General features: G+C 39.3%; 1 protein-coding gene across 1 annotated transcript; it reads left to right on the top strand.

The window, feature by feature from the left end:
* Positions 1-1,226: 1,226 nt before the first annotated feature.
* Positions 1,227-8,036, top strand: RAB39B (RAB39B, member RAS oncogene family). The gene is made up of 2 exons (XM_010967095.3): positions 1,227-1,650; positions 3,999-8,036. The coding sequence occupies exons 1-2, from the start codon at positions 1,436-1,438 to the stop codon at positions 4,423-4,425; spliced, it is 642 nt and encodes a 213-aa protein (XP_010965397.1). The 5' UTR covers positions 1,227-1,435; the 3' UTR covers positions 4,426-8,036.
* The last annotated feature ends 9,426 nt before the right edge of the window (positions 8,037-17,462 follow it).

The following is a 17,462-nucleotide window of genomic DNA, read 5'->3' as shown; positions in this document are numbered from 1 at the left end:
CATAGAATACAAACTTGTGGATGCAAAGGGGGACTGGGATTTCAAAATTTGTAGATACTGACAGGCAAATGCAGAATAGATAAACAAGATTATACTGTGTAGCACAGGGAAATATACACAAGATCTCGTGGTAGCTCACAGTGAAAAAAATGCGACAGTGAATATATGTATGTTCATGTATAACTGAAAAATTGTGCTCTACACTGGAATTTGAGACAACATTGTAAACTGACTATAACTCAACAAAAAATGTTTTTAAAAAAGAATAGCAGTTACAATGCTTAAAATAATATCAAAAAGTAGTCTTTCCACACATTGCTGAGTAAAATTTAAATTTCTAAATATTTTTGCAAAGTATAATGCCCATATCTGTAACATTTAAAATATTCATACTCTTTGACTTACTGGTGTTTCTTATAAGACTGTATTTCATAGAAATAAAGTATGTGTGACTATACTTAAGGGAATATTGCAGCATTGTTTTGGCAAAAGGAAAATGAGTTGGAAATGGAGAGATGAATGTGATTCTTCATTAATTGCAAAAGGCAAGTGTCAGAATAATGGTCCAATTTGATCCAATTTTTGTGAAATCAAGTAGCAATAAATGCACATAGACATGCATATTTTCATATAAATAAATGTGGGAGATTATATATCAAAGAGTTAATACCTTGAGAGGTAGGGGACAGATAATTATAGAATTTCCTCTTTGTGTGTATTTTTGTGTTGTTCCGTTAATTTTAATGAAAAGGTGTTACTTTTGCAATTTAAAGTAAACAGAGAAAATTTTTAATTAAGAAGAGGGGGTGGGTGGAGGAATTAGGAAGGAAGGGACCAGAGTAGGAAGGGATAAACTGGAAGTTCAAGATTTACAGATACTAACTACTGTATATAAAATAAATAAACAAAAAGATTATACCATATAGCACAGGGAACTATATTTGATATCTTGTAACTTACAGTGAAAAAGAATATAAAGACGAATATATGTATGTTCATGTATGACTAAAGCATTGTGCTGTACACCACAAATTGACACAACATTGTAAACTGACTATACTTCAATAAAATATATATTGGGGGGGAAAAAAAGGAAGGGAACGAACTGCTTTTGCAGCCATTTCTGTGTGCGCTCCTCTTACAGACAGTGCGGCCCTGGGAGTCGCCTCTACGTGGAGGATTACAGTAACCCTGTTGTCAGTGATGAGTCAGAGTGCGTGGTGCTGATGCTGCTGCCATTTCATCACTTCTGTGAGCGCAGCATCCATCCCTCTGCTCTCCTTGCGCCTGGGCCTACCTTCGCCTCAGGCTCCCAGGCCAGCGATGCGCTCCTGGCTGATCTAGATTAGGACAGAGCCACGCTCTCCAAGGCCTCGGCGGGGCGCCCCTCTCGCCGCCCACAGCCCAGGCCAAGGAGACCTGCCGAGCTCCGGCCATGGAGGCCATCTGGCTGTACCAGTTCCGGCTCATTGTCATCGGGGATTCCACGGTGGGCAAGTCCTGTCTGATCCGCCGCTTCACCGAAGGCCGCTTCGCCCAGGTTTCGGACCCCACGGTGGGGGTGGATTTTTTCTCCCGTCTGGTGGAGATCGAGCCAGGAAAACGCATCAAGCTCCAGATCTGGGATACCGCGGGTCAAGAGAGGTTCAGGTGGGAGCGTAGCATGGGCCCGCGAGCAGTGGGAGGGTCTTTGGGGCTCGCACAGGCCCTGGGGAAAGAGGACTTCCTGGACCTGGTCGTGGCTTTTAGGGATGATACCGAAGGTCTGAGGGTTTCTGCACAAGCTCACCTTCAGCTAGCCAGGAGTTCAGTGCAGGGAAAGCTGTGCACTGGCAGGGAAGGCCAGTCATTAAGACATACTGCTTGCACCACTACTCCACCAACCTGCCCCTTGGTGGCTGATAAACTAGCTGGAATTGATCACTGTAGTTCATTCTAACATAACTGACATATATAGATAGATGATGTAGAGAAAGAGCTAAAGATAGCTAGATATAAAGATATAGATCTAAATATAGATACAAATACAAATATATATATATATACACATGTATATTTGCATATGAAATAGACACAGATGATTGATTCCTTCTTGCAAGCAGCACACATTCAACGATCATCCACTATATGCCAGACATTGTGCTGTTTCTGGGGAAACAGCCCAAGGAAACTCATGCAAGGGGATGCTATGTAAACAAAATAGACACAAACATTTCCCTCTTAGAACTTCTGTGCTAGCAGAACAGGTTTAATTTTCTCTTACAACCCTTTGCCAGCTGGAGAGGATGAGGCCTGATGAGTATGACTACCCAGGCAAAGATAGGAAAAGCCCAGGGAGAGGAAACAGCATGGATACAGACAGAAGTGAGAGAGAGCAGTGTACACAGAAAACTTTGAGCCAAAGTCATGTAAGAGCAGCAGGAACTAGATTAAGGGGACTCAGTAGCTCATATTTAGAATCATTTATTCATTTATCTCTTGAACACTAATTGAGCATAGGAAATACTGGTTAGGTGGTTGGAGAGAGGGAGGGAGAAGAGAAAACTTCAAACTTCAGTTGTATCCACCTCCCTACTTCCACAAATATCCTTGTACAGGTTCACTTTGAACCTGTGATAGAAAAGGATTAATACTCAATATATAAAGAGCTGTTAGAAATCAATATCACCCAATTAAAAATAATCAGTGAATATGAAAAGGGTGTTCATGCAGAAAGAAATTCCAATAAACATATAAAAGACACCTTTCTCCACTTATAATATGAAAAATGCAATCACAGGTTCAAAGCACAGGAGGTTTTAATCTTTGTGTAGCTTCATGTTGTACTTAGAAAGGGCTTCGCTACTTTGAAAATACTCATAAACCATTAAGTAATAAGGTACTTTAGAGTTTTGACTACAGCTTGCTTTTTGATACCTTGAATCAAGCTGTTCATGAATCAAAATCTTTGTTCATGTAGAATTTTCTGTACACCTACAGGATCTGTTCCATGAATCTTCAAACATAATGGAATTAGAAATGCTTTCAGTCCCCAGGGCTGATTTGCCTGCTTCTGGAGACTTGAACTCATTTAAAGTTTGTTCTTAGCATCATCTAGCTTGCACTTTCATTCCCTGGACAGTATTTGTTCTGTTATCATTGGGCCACTCGCCCTAAACCTTAAGCTATTGAGTCCCTCATTGTTTATCTCCTTCATCCAAAGAGAAAGAAAAACTAAAAAAAGACATAGATCAAAAAGCGTGGTAGTCTAAAGCAAGTGATTGTACAAGTAAATCGTTCTGCACCGTCTAATACACTCTAAGAAAACTACCATAGTGCATATTGATAATGAAGTTCCCCAAATCAAGAAGTTGAAATATACGAGGTTTCTTCTGTTTAAGAAGTACAGAAAATGCATAATAGGTTTTAGAAATATTCTACTTACAATGTTTTAAATAAATCATGTCATTTTAAGGGGTAGCTTTGGCTGTTTAGACAGTTTTTTCCCAGCTGATGACTCCTTCGCCAGCCTCTTTGAAATATGCCAGGAAGTAGATTAAAATAGAAATAATCGTAATAATAGAAAGACAAAGATGGTAATGGGAAATGGGAAAATGGAGTATATTGTAATATACCTATCTACTTATAAGCATTTTCTGTCACCTATCATAAATTCATTTTTTATTTTTTAAAAAAATCCTGTTTCAACTACTATAATTTGTCACGAACTCTCCAGGTCACAGAATACTTTAACATTCATTATTTCATTTTGCTTCATGATTACCTGTTACTTAGGTAACACTTATTTCTAGAAGATGCCATCTTAAAGTTTTGCCCAAGTGAAAATTCATGTATCATTATTATTATGGCATGACATTTACATTCTCTTGTTAAAGAAAAGAAAATCATTTTCACTGAAGGATGGTGTCAGTAACCAGAGGCTGCAGAATACACTGAATTTGTTGAAGTGCAGGAGTTTGGGCATGGCCTTTATTCTTTACTTCTTTCTTGTGTTTTAGATCCATCACTCGTGCCTACTACAGGAACTCAGTAGGTGGTCTTCTCTTATTTGACATTACCAACCGCAGGTCCTTCCAGAATGTCCATGAGTGGTTAGAAGAGACTAAAGTACACGTTCAGCCCTACCAAATTGTATTTGTTCTCGTGGGTCACAAGTGTGACCTGGATACACAGAGGCAAGTGACTCGCCACGAGGCGGAGAAACTGGCTGCTGCATATGGCATGAAGTACATTGAGACGTCAGCCCGAGATGCCATTAATGTGGAGAAAGCCTTCACAGACCTCACCAGAGACATATATGAGCTGGTTAAAAGGGGGGATATTTCTATCCAGGAGGGCTGGGAAGGGGTGAAGAGTGGATTTGTACCAAATGTGGTTCACTCTTCAGAAGAGGTTGTCAAATCAGAGAGAAGATGTTTGTGCTAGTTAGCCCTTTCATTTTCAAAACATGCTCTCCCATGAACTTAAAGTGATCGTCGTGTGACTGAAGAGAACTGAACCTCCATATTGGATACCAAGTGAGCCTCCTTCCCAAGGGGCCCTCTGACAGGCAGTGAGTGGGGGGATGGGGGAGCCTGGGCTCTGTACATGGGACTGACACGGGTGAGGCACTGATTTGTGGCATATGCCGGGCAGTGGCTGCTCTGTGTGCCCTTTGTGGACCACATGTCCAGGAGCTGAGGTTTGGGGAGCTAAGCCCCAGGAAAATACACTCACAGACAGGAAAACTCTTTCTTGATATTTCAGCTCTTTCATAGGTCACGATCATAAAGAAATATGTATAGAGGAGAAAAGTAACATGCTGGGAACAATTAACAAAACTAACAAAGACTATGAGATCAGCTTCATCCATGAGAGTACCCTACACCAAATGTATGTGCTGGCTTTGGTTAAGAGGTACCGGTTAGCTTCTAAACAGCTCATCTGGAAAATGAGGGGCATGGACCAGCTATTTACTAAGACCCTTTCAAGGCTTGATGTTCTAATAAAAATGGTGTGAATGTGAAAAGGGAGGCTATTTACACACTGTTATTATTACATTAAAAAATGTATACCCTTGTAATAGAAATAACAAGCTGTGTGTAAGAAACTGTCCCAAGCAAATTATCATGAGAGGAGAAGAAAGAAACACTGTAACCCAAACACCATTCCCTCTTTTCCCTCTGACCGTGCCCGTGGGTTCACTGGCTCTTCAGGTGCATTGGCGGCAACAAGGCAGGGATTGTCTCCAGAAAGAGCCCTGAGGTTTTCTTCCCCATTTTATGAAAAAATAAACTAAGAGTCAGGAGACTCAGTTGGCCAAGGTGAGGTCTCCTGGCTCCTGGTTCTTGTTTCACCGCGTCATCCTGCTGTCCGATGAATAAACTGTTACTAACTTGTTTACTTTGGAAGAGATATGACTGTAAATAAATATTCTCTACATGTTAGGATATGTTTCCTCGTTGATTACAACTCAGCTATAATCCTGAGGGAACCTGGGGTTGAATCAAAGGTAAAACTCATTCAGGTATTATTGTCACAAGGATTTTACACAAGTGAGTAATTGTACAACTGAAAAACACATTGGAACTGTGTGGGCTCTAAGTGTTCTTATCACTGGAACACAGTGGATATATTATTGAAAGGAACCAAATACAGCAATGGGGAGTGGGATGGGGATAAAATACTCACCTCACAATGACCTTGGCCACTTGTTTGCCATATACCTACACTGGGTTTCTGTCTACCCTAGAAAGTCAGCTCTTAATTCTCAGGTGAACAGACAGCTAACTGCATCAGAAAATTGGAATGCTTGGCTTGAGGTTCCATTATCTTCTTAAAGAGAGGTGATGCTTTAAATTATTTTTTGAATTGGAGCCAGTTCAGCTAGACAAAGCCTTAGTTTTCACAGTAAGAAAACAATTCTGATGAGAGTCAGGTTTCTCATATCCATTGTGAAAGGAAAGCCTGAGAATGGTAAATTGCTTTGAGATATATCTTTTTTAACATTTTTTATTGAGTGATACGCATTTTACAATGTTGTGTCAAATTCCAGTGTAGAGCACAATTTTTCAGTTATACATGAACTTACATATGTTCATTGTTGCATTCTTTTTCACTGTGAGCTACCACAAGATCTTGTATATATTTCCTTGAGATGTATTATTGAACTTCAGGATGAATGTAACTGAATCTGGAATTTGGGGGGATCTACTTCAGCCGGAATAAAAAAGCCGGCTTCACCCAAATAATGAAAATTATGGAAACAAAGCACCTTGGACCTACCTACCTGCAGCATCAACTACAAAAGCGAGCCAATCACCATCTCCACATTTAACATGACCTGGTTTGGGTGGAGCTATTAAGTTCCCAGCTTTGTGGTTGTAGAAGGCAAATGAAACATAATACATTGGGGTAACACAAAGTTTCATCAACTACTGTCCTTAATTATGTTTAGAAGAGTCTGAAAGCAAGATTATCCAGTGGCTAAATGATACTTGACTGGATTCTCAGTTCAAAAAAAGGATAGAAACAAAACTATAGTTTTCTTGACTTAAATATACCGTATGTACACTTTCCCCAGTCCTTGCACTTTTTAAGGCAGATTTGAAAATACGCAGCATAGATCCAGCAGAAGTGGCTGAGCTTAACTGCTTCAACAAGTTCTAGAAACTTTAAAAATCATTTTAGTAGAATTCAGTGCTGTGGTCACTGCAACAAGTGGGTTTTAGAAAATGTGTGAAAAAATCAGGTGTTAATACAATATTAAGGGTAAAGCTTTAGAAGCTATTTTACTACATAGGTAAAGAGAAGATAAACTACCTTGTAACAAAGACCACAGCTGCATGTTGGATTAGATTGTCTCATATTTCAGAATAAAATGTACTGTATACCTTTCCTCACTTTGTTGTGCACTGTAATGAAATGTGAAAAAAAAATGTTTTCTTTAGCTGTATGTGGATGAAATTATGCTTGTATTTAGTAAAATAGTTGATTATGTGACTGTGAGATTCCAAGTGTGTGTTGTAGCTGTTTCCAGAGGAGTCTGTAACCGCAGAGTAGCAACCACTACCAGGAATATCAATTAGGTATGACATGTACTATGCACAATAGTATTCACCAGGATCTTAAACCCAGAAAGAGAATATGACTTTTGAAAATCATATGGTCACCATGCTGAAAGTCCCAGAGACCTCACAAGTGCCTGGGAGTTCCATACTTTTGGAAAAATTGGTTCTGTCAAGCCTAAATCTGAATTGCAATTCTTCGTTAAGGATCTTTTCTTTAAAAAATTAAGCATTGTAAATTAAATACCTTCTTTTGTTTTTTTAATTGAAGTATGGTTAATTTACAGTATTATATTAATTTCAGATGTACAACGTAGTGATTTGGTATTTTTATAGACTATACTCCATCTTAAGTTATTACAAAATAATGGCTATAATTCCCTGTGCTGTACAATATATCCTTGTTGCTTATCTATTTTTACATAGTAGTTTGTATCTCTTAATCCCCTACCCTTATCTTGTCTCTCCCCTCTTCCCTCTCCCCGTTGGTAACCACTAGTTTGTTCTGTGTCTGTGAATCTGCTTCTTTTTTTGTTGTATTCACTAGTTTGTTGTATATTTTAGATTCCACATGTAAGGGATGTCATACAGTATTTGTCTTTCTCTGACTTATTTCACTTATCATAATACCCTCCAAGTCCATCCATGCTGTTGAAAATGGCATTATTTTGTTCTTTTTTATGGCTGAGTAGTATTCTATTGTATAAATATACCACATCTTCTTTACCCAGTCATCTGTTGATGGAAATTCAGGTTGTTTCCATGTCCTGGCTGTCGTAAATAGTGCTGCTATGAACATCAGGGTCTGTGTATGTTTTCAAATTCGTGTTTTTGTTTTCTTCAGAGAGATACCAAGTAGCTGATTACAACTGTTGGCTTCCTTGGAAAGTCTTCTTTCCCCAGACTAAATTGCCTAGTAGTTTTTTCAAGTCCTACTATGGTGTACGTTTAGTGTCAGGATCACTTAGAGTGTGGAGCCCAGATTGGAATATATTTAGGGGATGGTTCAAAAAAAAAAAGACATATGTTTGATTCTGAGTCTGGGCATAGGTAGGCTGAGTTTATAGTCACAAGTGAATAAGGGAGGGAGGGAGGGAGGACCAACAATGCAACAGCATTTAACACGCACTCTATCCTCCTTAAAACACTCCTCAGAGCCTGATTAACTTTTCTTCAGTTACGGTAATTCTCTTGGTGGCTTCATTCAGTCCCATGGCTGTAAATAGCGTCTGTAAAGCCAATGAGTCCTGAATTTGTATCTTCAGTTTGTCTCTTTCCCATGGACCCCAGACTTTTATAGCCAGCTGCCTACCTGACATCTCCATATGAATGTCTACTAGGCATCAGAAATTTAACTTGTTGCACTGTCACTTGTTGCCTGAGCTATTCTTTCCTGTTCATCACATACACCCAGTGCGGTCACACCTCACACCTCAGGGCCTTTGTACTTGCTCTTCACTCAATGTGGAATTCTCTTTCTTGAGATATCTGCATGGATTTCTCCCTCATTTCTATCAAGTTCTGAAACCAACAGCTTCCAAAATCTGTAAGTAGCTTCCTGATCCTAGAGACAATGTGGCTCCGGAAGTTTTTCCTGATAGCTCAACATAGAGTCTCTTTAGTCTTCCCTGGGGAACAACAAAGTTTAGGTTGTACAAAAAAGGGAAAGCAAACTTAGAAGGAGAGAATGGAGGACCTGGAGAGTTCAGTTTCACAGGAAGGAATGGATAATACTATCACAGTGCAGCAGTGGGTTCAGAAAGACAGGGACTAAAGCATATCCATAGGATTTGAGGGAGCAGGAAGTCATGTGCGACCTTTGCCAATTCTTTTCTCACTCTCCATCCTCTTCTCTCCAGACAGTCTCACCTACTCTCATGACTTCAGTTACTGTCTTTGCATTGCTGACTCCCAAATGACGGACTCAAGCCCACTCTGTTGAGCATTATACCAACAGAGCCAACTTCCTACTGAACACATCCACAAATTCCTCAAATTCGACATAGCCAGTAGGAAATCAACATTTATCAAAATGTGCTCCTTCAACTCCAGTCTTTCTTGGGGACTGACTTATGCATAGAATGTGGAGGTAGGGATAACAACTATTTTCTTCTAAATGGCTAGCTATTTACCCCACACTATCCATAGAATACTCCATCCTTTACTTCAATGATTAGAAATTCTACCCTTTTCAAATATTAAGTTGTCATATATATAATCTGTCTATTCCTGTCCTAACACTACATTGTTTTAGTTACGCTAATTCCTTAGTGTGTATTTATTATCTTTTTTTCCCTTCAAAATTTTCTTGGATATTCTCATGCCGTATATTAGAATTTAAGAATAAATGTGTAAAAAAGAATAAAATGTGTCAAAATCTTAATCCATGCATAGGTTGAAAAAGCCAGACACAGAAAGAAAACAACTGCATAATCTCACTTATATGTGGAAACTGAAAACCTCAAATACATAGAAGCAGAGGGTAGAACGGTGGTTGCCCAGCAAAAGGAAGTGGGGGAAAAGGGAAGATGTTGGTAAAAGGTTATAAAGTTGTAGTTGGGTAAGATGAATAGGCTCTAGAGAGCTGTTGTACAGCATGGTGACTGTAGATAATACTGTATTGAAAGCTGGAAATTTGCCAAGAGAGTAGATTTCAGATGCTGTCACCACATACACAAAAAAATGATAGCTACGCGAGGAGATGGATATGTTAATTAACTTGACTGTAGAAATCATTTCACTATGTATATGTATATCAAATCATCATGTTGTACACCTTAAATGTATACAATTTTTATTTGAAAAATAAAGTAAGAATAAATGTGTTGTTTCCCCCCAGGTAGGGTTAGGATTTTGATTACACTAATTTACTGACACTGATAGAATATGTCATTCCATTAGTTTAATCCTTTATGTCCATCAGAAATTCTTATATTTCACTTATAAATTTTAGCTATTTTCTGTTTATTCCTAGATATTTTATAATATTTATATATCATAAATATCATGTTTCTATTTTATTTAAATGAGTTATTTTACTCATTACATGTTCTACTTGGTGACTGGAAACCCTTGGTGGGTTTATGTATGTTTACATCTTGTAACTGGACACCTTACTAGACTCATTACGTTCATTTTTCAATTGATGTCTTCTGTTTTCTAGGTAGTCATCATGGTTTACAAATAATGATAGTTTTCTGTCTTCCGTTCTAATATTTATTCTTCTTTTCTTTTCTTTTCTTTTCTTTTTTTTTTTTTTTTTTTTTTTTTTTTTTTTTGTCTTCTTACATTAGCTAGAGCCTGGAGTAAAATGAATAACCACAGTAATGGTGGGCATCTTTGTCTTGTTCCTACTGGAAGCATTTTAACTTTAAATTATCTTTATTAGGTTATAGAACTTTTCACTGCACTACTATTTTACTAAGAACTTTGAAAAAGAATGTTGAGTTTTTCAAACATGTCTTTTTTGTATCCACTGAAATAATCAAGTGATTTTCTTCCCTTAACCTATTTTTTGTTGTTTATTTACTTACAGTTTACAATGTTGTGTCAATTTCTGGTGTACAGCACAATTTTTCAGTCACAAATGAATATACATATATTCATTTTCATACTCTTTTTTCCTGTGAGCTACCACAAGAACTTGTATATATTTCCTTGTGCTACACAGTATAAACTTGTTTTTCTATTCTATATATATCTGTCAGTATCTACCAATGTCGAACTCCCAGTCTGTCCCTTCCCACCCTCCTCCCCCCTGGCAACCACAAGTTTGTACTGTTTCTGTTTTATATTTAAGTTCATTTGTCTTTTTTTTTTTAAAGATTCCACATATGAGCGATCTCATATGGTATTTTTCTTTCTTTTTCTGGCTTACTTCACTTAGAATGACATTCTCCAGGAGCATCCATGTTGCTGCAAATGGCATTATGTTGTCATTTTTATGGCCAAATAGTATTTCATTGTATAAATATACCACTTCTTCTTTATCCAGTCATCTGTCAATGGACATTTAGGCTGTTTCCATTTCTTGGCTATTGTAAATAGTGCTTCTATGAACATTGGGGTGCAAGTGAATTTTTGGAGTAGGGTTTCCTTCTGGGTATATGCCCAGGAGTGGGAAACATATTAGAAAACACTGACCTTTTGTCTGTTTCTTGAAAGTTTGACAGATTTCACTCATAAAAGCTTTTGGGTCCTGCATTTCTTATTTATTCTTTATTTTGTGAAATGGGGTGTAGATTTTTCACAATCCTTTCTACTTATTTCATGATTATGGTTAAACTATATTTTAAACCACAAGAGAGACTGCTTTGTTGTTCACATGTATCTGTTGCCCTTCCCTGGAATAGGATTATACCTCCCTCCTACCATATAGGCTTGGCCATGTGACTGCCAATGTCCTGGCTAGAGGATCTCCATCAGCCTGGATTCCAGAGCAAAGTGGACATGAAGCAGAAGCGCCCCAACCTGCAGTGGACATATGGCCACAGGGATTGAGGATGACTAACATAGCAACAGATAGTCCATCTAGATTAATATGTACATCCTTGTGAGTATATTTTGCTGATTTACATTTTCCTTGAAAGTTATCCTTTCCATCTGGATGTTCAAATGAATTGGTAAACAGTTGTGCTTAGTATAATTTTAAAATATCTGTATTGTTGGATAGAAACCTCTTGTTTATGTGTTTCTGGTTTTCTTTTTATTATTCAGAGGAGTTACAGAGGTTTGTCTACTTTTATCAGTATTTTGAAAGAACCAGTTCTGTTCTTGGTGTTATGAATTTTACTTTTTCTGCATATTTTTATGTTATCAACATAAATGTATACTTTGTCTTTTTTCATGAGAGGGAATATTTCTGTGGTTCTTAATATGCCAAGTAATCTTTCATTGTATTCTGGATATTTTGAATATTACATGACTCTGGATCTTATTTAAATTCTAAGGCAAATATTGGTATTTTTGTTTTAGTAGGCAATTTATCTGGATGGGTCAAGGTCACATATTCCAACTTGGCCTCTGTGGGCTGTCCTTCCAATGTCAGTTTTCAAAACTTTTGCTGAGCCAAGGGGTTGAGGATTAACAGACACACATTATTATATATAAACAGCAAGGACCTACTGTATAGCACAGGGAACTATATTCAATTTCTTTCACTTTGCTATATACCTTAAACTAACATTGTAAATCAACTACACTTCAATAAAAAATTAAAAACATTTTTTTTTGCTGAGCCACTGGGATCTTTCCTGTGTTGGTGCACCACTCAGTGGACAGTCCAAACGCTGGGCAGTGGCTTATCGTTTTCTTCATTCTTCAAAGTAGTTGGTATGCTGATTGGGAGGAGTTCATAATCAATACTGTGTGGTCACTTTCCTGAAGTTCTCCCTCTCTTTCTGTCTCACTCCATTCCTTTACAGTTCCCTGGGGCTTTCCTTTTCTGTGCTCCAGCCAGAGGTCCCAACCAAGCTGAGACACTATTGACAGTAGAAGGGGGAGCTAAAAATAATAGGTGTTAGCTGCTCTACAACAGGTATAAAGCAGGGCTGTCCCTGGTAAACCATGGCATACACCAGAGTTAAATACTAGTGGGAAAACATCAAAGAAGAGGGACAAGGACATGCATTTGTATGTGCTTTGCAGGGGGTGAGTCATTTCAAATATATATATGGCAGCCAGATGAAGCTTATTTATGAAGTTCTATTTGAGCGGAGACCTGACAGAGTTGAGGAGTGAGTCATGTAGATATCTATGGATTCCCGGGGAAGCACTTGCCAGGAAGAGAGAACAGCAAGCGGAAAAGTTCTGAGGGAGGAACAAAAGGAGTACATTCCACAAACAGCGAAGAGACAGGTGTGCAACAGCAGAAGACACAAGGGGAAGAGCGGTAGGAGGTCAATGAAGAGAGAGTGGAAGCTGTTCCAGGTAAATGAACCTAGGCAGGGAGCAGGAGGGCTCTGTAGCCCATTGTAAGGACTCGGGCTTTGCTCCGAGTGAGATGAGAGACACGAGATTCGACTTACACTGTACCAGAATCCATCTCCTCTGGCTTCTTTAGACAATGGACTGAAGAGAGACAAGGGTGGAAGCAGGGAGCCCACTGCAGGTGAGAGATGTTGGTGAGTTGGACCAGGGTTGCTGCTGAGGTGATAGTGAGTCAGGATTTGCTGATGGACAGGTGTGAATATGAAATCAGAGTATGTTGTATAACAGTGTGGGTAGACCTGGGTGGGGGAGAAGGAAAGGAGGACTTAGGTGTTAAACATGTTAAATTTGAGATGCCTATTAAGTTTCACACATGGAAAGAAATGTCAAGTAAGCAGTTGCATATGACAGTCTGAAATTCTGAGGTCTAAAGGCCAAGCTGAAGTTAAAAATCTGGCCACCATCAGTGCAGAGACAGTATTTTCCAACATGAGACTGAAAAAAGATACACTGAGTTCTTAACCCTCAGTACCTGTGCACGTGACTTTGCTTGGAAATAGTTAGCAGATGTAGTTAGTTGAGGTCATATTAGAGTAGGGTGGGCCTCTAACCCAATAAGATTGGTATGCTTATTAAAAGGGGATATTTATTTATTTATTTATTTATTTATTTATTTATTTATTTATTTATTTTTAAAGGGGACATTTAGACATAAACATGCACACAGGGAGAAGGCCACGTGAGGAAGAGTGATGGCTGCCACAAGCCAAGGAACTATCAGAAGCTGGGAGACAGGCCTGGAACAGATCCTTCCCTAGTGCCTTCAGAAATGTGCCCTGCGGACACCTAGATCTCAGAATTCTGCCTCCAGAACTGTAAAACAATACATTTCTGTTAAGACCCTCAGTTTGTGGTATGTTTTATAACTGCCCTGGCAAACTCATAGAGCAACAATAACAAGGCCTAAGGGAAGAAACAACAGTTCTGGGTCATATCACTCAAAACAGATGTAGTCATTGGCACCTGGGATATACCACATTTACTGCCCAGGCTAGAGCCTGGCTGGCTGGAGGCTGCCCTGGGTTTGTTGAAAATGCTCCACACTGCCTGGAAATACTTATAAAGCTTCTAAAGTTTTGGTTAGGGCGGGGCTGGGTGGAGGCTAACGTGGAGGATGGGGCTGACTCGGTGGGACAACCATGGAGGTAGGCACAGGAGGCTGTGTGACCTGCCAGCAGACTGTCCCAGACTGGGGCTTGCACCCAGGAATAGGGCTCCCATTCAAAAATTTATTTTGTTGTATGGGTTTTTTTAGCTTTTGTTTTTGTCTTTTACTGAGGGACATAAATACTGGCAGATAGTGGGTAGATTGACATGGAGTGGAGCACATGTGGATTCCTCCCGTTGCTTCCATCTTCTTGTCCAACGAGGAAGTAGGGGCATCGGCTGAGAGCAACAGGAGGTAAGGGGAGGAGTGAATGAGTGATTGCCCACTGAAGACTTGCAGTCATGACTTTAAAGTGCTGGGAACTAGCAGAGCCAGACTGAACAAGACAGTGGCTTAGCTAGGTCAGCATAGCAAAGCAGGATGAGGACAAGAGCATTAATGGTGTGTACAAGGAAGTGAATAGGACAGAGCAGTGAAAATCTGGGAGGGAACAAAATGGCTTGGAGCTGCAGTGACTGGTAATGACAAGGTCTCAGCTGTCACTGGGATGGGGAGGACAAGCTCATGGGAAGGGAGGAGGTTGAGCAGGAGGAGCAGTATTACCACAAGGGAAGGGTCATCCGTAACCTTTATTGATGGAGGCAACAAAAGTTAGTTTGTCAGACATTGATTTTTATCCTTTTGAGGTCAGCATCAAGAGCTCGTATTTTCATCTGAATCCCCATTAATACCTATGGGATAGGTTTATTACTGTTCTCATTGCATTAAATTCTAAATAAACTATAATTCTAGCTCTGATTTTTTGACCTAAAAGTTTTTAAATAGTGTTTAATTTTGAAATGTTTCAGTTTTCTTCATTTAAACTGTTACTAATTCCTACTTTAGCTCACTTATGGTCAGAGGATGTCTCAGATGATTTGCCTGTAAGTGACTTGAACGCCTACTGCAAATTCCCTGGTGACCTGGTACTTTAGAACCCACAACACAAAAACATTAAGCACCAGCATGAAAGATGTCAACAAGGGAGAGTTTATACTACTAGAAGGCCGCAAAACTGATTCTCCAAAACGTCCCATTGCCATGTCATCTGAAGTGTTTAAACATTTTTAAAAAGTATGTTACTCTGAAATACTTTACTTGTATTAATTACAATTCCATAAAAATATTTTCCAGAGTGGGAAAAAGGGAGCAGAGGGAGGCAGGTTAAATGAATAAAAGTCATACTAAATAATGTTTATAATAAGGATATGGTTGGTGATTTCCATAATCAGTATTCAATATACTCCACCACTTTTAAGCACCTATTGGTATCTATTTGACATTATTCACCAATCCAAATAATTTTGTCTCATGACCTATGAAGAGCCATGCATGAAAAGTCGCCCAGTACAAAGTCACTCTGACCACATTCCTTCCCTTTTAAAAACCCTTCCAAGCTTTGTTCTTATTATCTGATTTAAAAATGCTCTTTGCTTTGGTCATTACTATGGGTGAACAGTTACCCTTACAGTTACTATCAAGATTTCTCCCAGAACCAGTTTGGGCCTCATCTACTTTCAGAAGTTCCTGGTGTAACCAACTTAATACCTATGAGACAGATGGAGGGTCAAGGACAGAGGACTGATAGGGAGCAGGTAGAAGGGAAGGGGCCCCAGGTTTAGTCCCTCACTTGCCCGCCTCTGTATTGCTCTTCCTGCCATCTGTCCTCCAGGACAATATTTATTGTCTTGAACCACTCCTTCCCTAGGATAAAATTTCTTTCTCTAGGACCTTCTTTCTCTACATCTGACCTGCACAGCTTCTATCCAGAAAGCCAAGATCAGTCCTAGACCTTGGGCATCTCTCAGGTAGCGGAGGACCAAGAGAGAAGATGAGGACAACCACAGCCCATTTTTAACTGAACACCAGTGTAGGTGTTTCACTGTGACACCAAATAGATACTGAAAAGGTAGTCTTGTCACTTTGTTCTGGTATTGCAACCAATAGTTATAGTACAGTTGAAAAGTAAATGTCTAGGCTCAGCTAAAGTTTAACTCTTAAGCTGCCTCTGGACCATAAATTATTGCCCATTCCAGTCCAGATGTAAGTATTAAGGAAAAGAGATTGTTATCTCTTGACCTTTCCCTTTTTAATTTGTGTATATTTTACTCTCTTAGAATCCAAATCTCATCTGAGGAAAATCAGCTGATTCAGTCTAAGAAGGGTTTGTTTGGGGAGCTAAAAGATCTAGAAAAATTCTTCCATTTGGTCATGGTCTATCTCTGAATAAAGCATCCCCATAAGGGGAATATAGTTACACAATCAACTAAACATAAATTTATTTGAAAACCATGGCCAGGAGGCACAATCCTTTACACACAAACTGCTCAAATATACTGTGCACACCAGGTCCAGTCTTTTTGTTTAATATGGCTATAACCAAATCTGACATAAGACAAGAAAGGGACGGAAACAAAAGTAAATTCTTCAACTGAACTTTGAAACACCATCCACACCTGAGTTTTCAGGTGCAGATAAACCATGGGCCATTTTCTGCTAACAAACAAGAAAAGTGGTTCTTTGCACATAATACATTAAGCAGTTCCTCCAGCTTCAAACACTTCCAATCTCAAACTGATCCCTTCTCACACCTGGTCATGTAAGCAGTACTCCCTGGGTATAGAAGACTAGTCACATATAGAAAAAAATGGTTAATTATAGCAGGCCCAACTGTTCTGCCATGATGGTTGTAACTATAAAGTTTTCAAAATAAAAACTATAAAAATGAAAAATTGTATCGACTAGTTTTTTGGCCACAAGACTAAAAAGTCACTCTGCAACGAGGTCATAAGATTTCATTAAATTTATAGCATCACTTGGTTTGGGGTGAAGGAGAACAAAGCTCTTCAATCCATCATATAATTATGAAACTCTGGACCTCCTAACTGATGCCTTAGTTTCACCTAACTCGGACAGAAATGTTCCCATTTGGCCCTTTAAAATACCTGAACTACTACTACCTTTTTTGCAGAGGCAGACATAAAACTGACCAGGATTATGCAAGGCCCAGCAGGCTGAATGAGAGCTGTTCAAAACCCACTTCTCCCTCGAGGTGAGGACCTGACCTTGGATTAGCTTTCTAGTTTGTTCCCCCTGGAAATCTGATAAAGGTGGACTGTCAGCTGTGAGACAGGTGGGCCTGCTCTTGGTCAAATGCCCCAGGTGGTACCCTGTACCTGGTCTGGGAGGGCAGTGAGTCAACGTAAACACCTGCTAGAAGCCACAGCTCAGGGCCGCCTGCCGAGTGCTCTGCATCTCTTGTTCCTGGGCCCGGGCCCAGG

The sequence above is a fragment of the Camelus bactrianus genome, chromosome X (genome assembly GCF_048773025.1).
Source record: "Camelus bactrianus isolate YW-2024 breed Bactrian camel chromosome X, ASM4877302v1, whole genome shotgun sequence".
Classification (NCBI taxonomy): Eukaryota; Metazoa; Chordata; class Mammalia; order Artiodactyla; family Camelidae; genus Camelus; species Camelus bactrianus.
Note: the sequence above shows the minus strand (reverse complement) of the source record. Positions and strands in the feature narration are given on the sequence as shown.

Coding starts and splice junctions, on each gene's coding strand:
- RAB39B (XM_010967095.3), top strand. CDS start 1,436: ATGGAGGCCATCTGGCTGTACCAGTTCCGGCTCATTGTCATCGGGGAT. Junction 1,651..3,998: donor GCGGGTCAAGAGAGGTTCAG/GTGGGAGCGTAG, acceptor CTTGTGTTTTAG/ATCCATCACTCGTGCCTACT.